An 8,121-nucleotide genomic window follows, 5' to 3' on the forward strand; every position below is an offset into this window, starting at 1 on the left:
GTTAGCTGCTTTGCTGCACAAGCTGGCATTTCTGGAAGCAATGTCTCCTGTTTACAAAGAGGAAATGATGCCTAGAGTGAAGTTAGATCAGCAGGATGAGAACTGGAAGATTAAGCTCAGCTTCTCAAACTTTAACACCACTGCTTGTTACACCAGCTTTACATCATGTGCAGCAATCCATAGTGAGGATTCTGCAACCACGCTTTTCAACTTAGAAAAGCATCGGTAAATTCTGTCATTTTTCAATACTTAAGAACAGGCAAGACAAAACTTTCAATTTCTTAAGATCAGCCTCAAAAAAGCACATCCCAATCACCAGTTGCAAAACACACCACCTTGTTCCAAGGAGTTTGTATAAGGAATCTTTCAAAAGCATGTAGAAAACTTATGACATTGTTTGCAGTTTTGTTTCTTCATCAACCCTTACAAGTGACACAGGCAGGATAAAATTTGATGCCTACTTTGCAAGTTAGGAGAGTCAACACTGCCATCACTGAGTACTACACAAGTGCTTTCAATTCCCTGAAGAAACCGACCGATTAGGAAGAGAGACCGAAGCATTTCTAGTATTCACGTAAAAGGAACACAAGAACGGTCAAAGTATAATGTCAGCGATCCATCTAGTTCCCCATCTGGCCTCCACCAGTGGTGAAGGAAAGAAGTAAGAAAACCTACTGAGCGTAGCTCTGTGACTATTTCTACCCAATACCCACACAGCGGCCAGCTTTTGTCTTTAAGTACAGTGCCTAACAGCAGAAGATGCTTAGAAGAAAAGAAACGGGTGCAACAAACTGATGCAGCAATACATTCAGTTATGACAAACTTCTAGCTATTTTAGTTAATTATTTAAACAGTCAATAATTTTAAACAAAGCTTCTTAAACATTTACAGCTAGCCAGTAAGGTAGGCAGTGTTTCCTCAGTACAGCTGCCATCCCCGCGAAATCTTTACCTTGAGAAGGCTGTGATCTTATCTCTTCTGGCGTTATAAAAGGCTGGTAGAGCTTCTGCATATTCAAAAAAAGAAAAATTCTGAAATATCCTCTTGGTTTAATAGATATCTAATATACACATAGCAGTCAGAACAACGGAGAAAGGAGATGGTGGTGGAATTATTTAGATAAAGAATGTATTAGAGGTACAGTTTATAGGCACTCAGTTACTGGAAATAGTGTTCTGGTTAACACAGCTAAGTTCACTGCAAACACGTCTCCAAAATCTGCTTTAGTTTGCAGCATTCTAATTATTAAAGCATGAGAACTAAACTGAAATCCAGGCATTTTGGAAGAAGCATTGCCACCTGCTGCACAACTGAGGAGAAAGAGCTGCTCTGGCTTCTAAGGAGCCATTCACAAAAACAGTACGCTTTCACAGAGGAGCAAACTCAAACAAAGGGTACATTAAGACAAAAAGCTAAGAAAAAGAAAACTATTTAAATAACTACATTCTAGCCCTGCAATTACTTATGCATGAGTAAGAACACTCTCCTTCACAGACCAGGCTCTCTGGCTCTTTGGTCCTACTGTGAGTCTTGTGACTTGACATCAGTTAATTGTGACATGAAGTTAACTAATAATAAATAGTGAATATAACTAATATTTAGTTATTTTGAAGGTAGAATTAGAAGTAACTACCGGGGAAGAAGGAAACAAAGCAAAGACAGGAGAACGCAAGTTATATCATCCGCAAGTTAGTATTTTTCTTCACTTCAGACCTGTCTCTCAACCTTCTTCAACCAAAAACAAGTAAGAGGAAAGTTAATTATTATTCCCTGTAGTTTTACCAGAGCAAATTTTTCACAGTTCACACATCTTCTTAGCAAGTTTACAGTAACAGCTTTAAGCAGAGGAACAAACATTGCTTGCATTATCCTCAAACATAACAGAATGTATTGACTGAAAACCTACAGGATGATCTCTTGCTTTGGCAATTATAGGGAGATCACCACACTGAATCAGTGGTTTTCTCCAGATAAACTGCAGTTAATTACTGCATCTTTGTAGCTGCTCTTTATGCCTCAGAAAAAATGCATCACAGGAGCAGCTAGGGTCAAAAAAGAACATAAAAATTCCTCAACCAAAAGCAGAGAAACCACTAATACCTTTGCTGAAGTAGCTGAGAGGGGAAAAAAAAGCCACTTCACTTACAGAGATAAACTAAAAACTTTCTATATTTTGCAGACACTTTTAATTAAAATAATCATCTAGTTGTGGTGGTGTAAAATTTGAAGAGGTCAGCAACAGAAAAAAGGTAGCGTGAGAGGCATTCTAAATAATCCACTTTGGGACTCAGGTAGAACAGTTTTCCCTTTGCAGAAAGATTAAAAGATCTTGTTAAATCTTGGTGTTATGCAATATCATATTTTATTTTAGCTAATTTTTTTTGTTTGTTTTACATACTTGATACAGTGACAAAACAGAGAGATCACAAAAGGCAATATATGTTAGAAAACATCTCAGATTTAAGACAAATATATACCCATGCACTTTTACTTACAGTAAATCATCTATGCCTGGCTAACCGAGAGAGTTACTTTTGTCAATTTTAGTCCTCAGAAATGCAATGCAGGCTCTTAAACAACTTTCTAAAAAAAAATCCCTTCTTTAGTACAGAATCATAGAATAGCTGAGGTTGGAAAGGGCCTCTAAAGACGGTCTAGTCCAACCCCTTACTGAAAGCAGGGCCAACTAGAGCCGGTTGCTCAGGGCCTCATCCAGTCAGGTTTTGAATATCTCCAAGGATGGAGACTCCACCGTCTCACTGGAAAACCTGTGCCAGTGTTTTGACTACCCTCACAGTCCTTTTTTATTTTTAAATGGTTAAATGGCATTTCCTGCATTTCCATTTGTGCCCATTGCCGCTTGTCCTTTTTTTTTCCCCCCATAGAAAATTGACTCCTAATTAATCACCAGGTAAGCAAAAGGCAGGCCTAACATAACGGCAGGAAAGAAATTTAGCAACCAAGGACATGACTGGGTTGCTTAATGCCAGTAATCACTTTACACTCAGTGTCAAAAAAACAGAGAAATTACCACACCTATTCATTCATCCACATTACTTTTTTTTTTTCCTTTCTTTCTTTACTGAAAGTACTTACTCAATGTAGTCATTAGCTCAACAAAAGTGCTTAGGAAAACACAGGCATCTTTTTAAAAGTCATATACCGCACATGATAATATCTGTACGTATCATAACATTTAGCACTTCAACCAGCCTTCAGCCAAGGATTTCAGAAACCCGGATTTGACAAGACAAATAGGTGTATACTGGCTTGTAAATCATGAGTCTTCATGTTGAAGCAATCTGTTTAAGTAACTCACTGAACTGTGCCACAGGCCCAATTCACTCACAGTCACACCGCTTTGTGGTAACCCTCATTTTACTGAAGAACAAATTAATACAAAGAAACAATTTCATTATATGACAAAGAATCAAAAGCAACTGTTAGAAGGAGCTTAAAGCTCAACATTTGATGATTTATTTCTTCAAGTTACACGTGGTCAGCAGCTACTATATGCAAAGGTTTTCTGAAAATCTTAGGTTACTCACCAACATCTCTTGCTCTGCTTTCATGGTTTGGATAGCATGCATCAGTATCTTTTTAGGCCACTGCTTACGCTTTGTTGTTGTCTCTACTATTAGTTCATCAAATTGATCTTCAAGAATTTTGATGTTGGAACCTAAAAATCACAAACACACAAAGTTATTGTAGGAATTCTCCTACAATTTTTTTTTTTTAATTTGAGACAAAGTTATAAGGAAAAAGACAGCTTTAGATCTGAAATAAGAAATCGCGCACAATTATCAATGAAGATAAAGATATCTGTCTTGGATCTCCTTGTAAGGTGATATAGGAATTGGACCACAACTTGATGTTGACCAGTTACTTTTGAAGCAAGGGAGCCGGTGGGAACAGGGGAGGCAGGGAACGATCTGGGGAAAAACACAAAAACGTATTTTTCTCTAGGCACTCTGAATCTATAAAGACAATCTCACAAAGAAACGGTTATCTTTTGAGATAATTTGTTTTTCAACTGAAGAAAAGCAATGCAAGATGCATTAAGAAAAACGGTTTATCTGTGTAATTTAGAGGCATTAAACAAATACCAACTGTCCAAACAGTAATTTGAAGCCTAACTGATTTTATAGCATATAGAGCACAGATACGCAGTTTGATTTTAAAATCCATCTATGAATTTTTGACAATATGCAATGCCACCTTAATGAAACACAGTTTCTGGAAATACTCTGCATCCTGAGGACATCTATAATTACTAGTCATATGGAGTTTCCAAAAAACCAAAACATGTCTGCTTTCAACATCTGAGGCCCAAGAGACTGTATCTGGTAGAAGCTAACTTTCATAGCTTGCTTTTCCAACCGTAAGATTAGACTAAATACCTAGAACGTATTTTCAGCTCTTGACTGAAGCGTTTTAACTACTGCTACCCGACTACAGGTGCTCAGCTTCTTCAAGACTGCAATTAAACTTAACAATTTTAAAAGCTTAAGATAGTATTTTAAAACTGGTTTCAAAATGTAGTAAATGCCTGCACTGTCCTGACATCACACGCCATCATTACAAACCATAAAAATTAAGAATTATAGAAGAAAACAGAATTAACCACTCAATCTTATATCCTAACTGCGTGTAACTGAAAGGTAGGGCATATTTCTATATTCTTCCATCTGCACACTCTTATAATTTTTCTCCCCTGGTGGAGATTTGAAACGTTGACAACAGCCTTGCTTTTTCATTTTTTTAATTTAATTTTGCAAATTCCTTAGCATTTAAATTCACTGTCCCCCTTAACATCTCAAGCACAAGTTGCAAGCCATGCAATGTTTTCAATCTAGTGGTAAAGAATGGATTTTGAGCACCCTCTCTTGGTCAATCTGTGCAGAACCAGGTGATTGTAAACCTCAGAAAGGCAAAATCAAGGTTTTAAGAGTTTGTGGGTTTGTTTGTTTTAGGATCACCATGAAATCATTTAAGTATAGAGAGGAAAGACTTGAGCCACTGGTCGATGTAAACACCGAAGGCACAAAATGCTGGATCACTTGGTGATTCAAACTGGATCAGGGATAGGCAAATGAGTAAATTTATGTCAAATTAAAAAGCACAATACAGTCCTTACACCTGCTTTATGCCAGCTGTAGGAAGATGACAGTATCTTATCTGGCATAAAGTTAGACTTGTACAGACAAAGGCTAACTTACTGAAAATAACATCCAATCGGACAAAGTTTTCCTGTTAAGAAAATGCTCTTAGGAATTTTTGAACAAACTGGAATTAGTTAAGCGAGCCTGAATCAGTTCAGCATTTTGCATCATGAGACCAGTGCATTTTTGACTTTGTAGTCAAAGGAGTTGGAGTTTTATTATTCTAGAACTACAACTGCAGAAGCTTCCTGACCAAAAAACAGTTCAAGGAGCTCTTTCTCCAGAGCCACTTCAATATATCTGTATTTTTGGCTTCGTGCAACTGTAAAAAGCATCATTACAGGCAAAGAACATCTAACACTAACACAGGCCAGCAAATGAATCGCACTGAAATTTTCTTTGGACACCAGACTACCAAGAATCTCCACTACTATTATTCAAAAGACAATAATTATAAAAATATTGTATATATTGCATATAAATATATGACTATATAGCAATAATTATAAACATTTACTTAATTTGTGTATTAAATAATAGCAACAGACATACTGTTAGGGTCTCTTGATAGGAAGAGATCTTGGCCAAAATCACTCAGGCTGGAAGGGCCCTCAGGAGGTGTCTCCTGACTCAAGCCTCCTGCTCACAGCAGGGTCAACACCCAGTTCAAAGCAGGTTGCTCAGGACTTTCATCCAGTTGGTTCTTGGAAGCCTCCAGTGCTGGAGACTACACAAGGTCTCTGGGCAACCTTTTCCAATGCTCAGTTATCCTAATAGTGAATTATTACTTCCTTACATCAAGTCAGAACCTCCCCTTTTAATTTATGACCCTTGCCTCTGTGCACCTCAATAAATAGCCTGGCTCCATATTCTCAGTAACCTCCTCTAGGTACTGAAAGGCTGGCTTGTCTTCTCTGGGCTAAACAAGCCCAGTTCCTTCAGGCTCAACTCATAGGGCAAGTGCTCCAGTCCCCTTGCTGTCTTGGCAACCTCTGATGAACTCACTCCAGTTTATCATCAATTTCCCTATACTGGGGAGTCCAAAAGTGGGTGCACTACTCCAGACGTGCTCTAGTAAGTGCAGAGTAAAGGCAAATAATCAATTCCTTGCATCTACTGACTACACTCCTGTTAACACAATGTACTACGCTGGCTCAGGGTTAGCCTGCCAGGACCCCCAGGTCCTTTTCATCCTGTACCCCTGCAGGGGGTTATCCCTTCCCAGATTTAGGGCTTTGCTTTTTGTCCTTGTCGAATTTCACGAGATTCCCACAGATGCATTTCTCCAGCCTGTTTATGTCCCCCTGAATGGGCCTGCCCTTGAGCATATTCACTTTATGCCAACCTGGTTGATGTCAGCTGCAAATTGGGTGAAGACACCTTCCATCTCCTCCTCCAGGTCACAGATAGAGACATTAAACAGAATGGGTTCCAGAATAGACACCTAAGGAACTCTGCCTGTAATCAGCCCTGAGATAAAAGCATGAACCACTAAACACTATCCTCTGAGCTCAACGATCCAGCTAGGATTCTCATCTACCTAGACCATAACATCCTAGCTTGGATGCTCTGGGAGACTGTGTCATTGAGTACTGGAGCAACTCCAATGGAAGAACACCAAGAGGGTTGGCATCCAGCGTACATAGTGTATGAGAAGCAGCTGAGGGAGCTAGGTTTGTTCAGCCTGGAGAAGAGAAGGCTAGGGGGTAATTTAACTGCTACCCTCAGCTAGCTAAAGGTGGTTCTAGAGGGGACAAAGGCAGGCTCTTCTCAGAGGTTTGCAGCAAAAGGATGAGAGGCAACAGGTACGTTACAGTAAAGGAAATTCCAGTAGGCCACAGGAAAGAAAATTTTCACCATCAGGGCAGTCAATCACAGAAACTGACTGCCCAGAGAGGGCAGGAAGCCTCCGGACTTGGATCCTGTTGCTGTGTTCTAGCTTTAAAAATAGATCACCTTATCCTATTCCATTAAATGTTGTAGATAAGAGAAGCTGATGAAATAGAACATGCTCTATCCTAACCTCCCGAATGAAAAATCTTGCTTTGAAATACCAACTTTCTGAAAGCTTGCTGTAGACTTTCCAGCAAGACAGCTGCTATTAGACTTAGTTAAACCTTTATTTTTCCCATGTTAATATCAGATACTTTGGTAGTCTCCAAGCTACTTTTTCTCTAGTAGTCAAGAGCAGATCCTTTAAGTTAGGCAGGCACCATACTAGTGACAGCTGGAACTTGTGCCTCAAGATCTATAAGGATCTTGACAGAAGTGCCAAACAAGCAACGGTCCTTCAGATAAAGCACTTTCCCCTTCCTTTTCTCTTGGATACAGGTCCCTACAAGTCTTGGTTACCCTTCTTTTCGTTTATGAACACTGCTCTGTGAGAATCGTGCTCCCGCAGTGCAGCACTTCAGATCTTTACACGGGCACATCTGAGCAGGAGTTTGACCTTACCTGCTCCATAAGCATCCTTACCGCCACAGATAGCTGGGGAAAAACTACCCAATTAAAAATACCACACGCAGAATCCAAAACCACCCAGCAGGAAATTAATGGAAACCAACCCATACCACTCTGCAGCTCGGAGTCATCCGAAGTCTCCTCCCAGGGCTGCCCAGAAATGGTAACGTTTTCCCGCACCGCTGTTTGGAAGTTCTGCAAGAGACGGGAGAGCTTGAGAAGCCATCCTTCAGGCACAGGTACGCAACATCTGCAGCTGGAACGGCCTCTCCGGCCTCACCGCCCCGCCCGGGTTGGCCGCCTCGGGGGAAACAGCCACACAAACCCGCTAAGCTAAGGGCTGACACCATGGACCGCCTCAGCTTTGTGCCGGGCCCCGGGCACAAGCGCTCAGAGACGAGACCCAGTAGCGTCGGGGCTCCCCGCGCCCCGCTCAACCTCACCCAGAGCGCGTCTCCCGCGGCGGCGGGTCCGCCCGGCTGCCCCTGGGCAAGGGCCC

The 8,121-nt window shown here is 40.6% G+C and overlaps 1 protein-coding gene across 1 annotated transcript in view; it reads right to left on the reverse strand.

The window, feature by feature from the left end:
* NSL1 (NSL1, MIS12 kinetochore complex component) overlaps positions 1 to 8,116 on the reverse strand; it is a gene marked incomplete at its 5' end in the record, with an annotated part of 11,677 nt that extends 3,561 nt beyond the window's left edge. Inside the window, 4 exons of the mRNA XM_009330215.1 lie at positions 952 to 1,006; positions 3,549 to 3,679; positions 7,733 to 7,817; positions 8,066 to 8,116. Coding sequence (XP_009328490.1) covers positions 952 to 1,006; positions 3,549 to 3,679; positions 7,733 to 7,817; positions 8,066 to 8,116 — 322 coding nt within the window. The remainder of the gene's footprint in view (positions 1 to 951; positions 1,007 to 3,548; positions 3,680 to 7,732; positions 7,818 to 8,065) is intronic.
* Between the last annotated feature and the right edge of the window lie 5 nt (positions 8,117 to 8,121).

Source organism: Pygoscelis adeliae, unplaced genomic scaffold (assembly GCF_000699105.1).
Source record: "Pygoscelis adeliae isolate BGI_AS28 unplaced genomic scaffold, ASM69910v1 Scaffold308, whole genome shotgun sequence".
NCBI lineage: Eukaryota > Metazoa > Chordata > Aves > Sphenisciformes > Spheniscidae > Pygoscelis > Pygoscelis adeliae.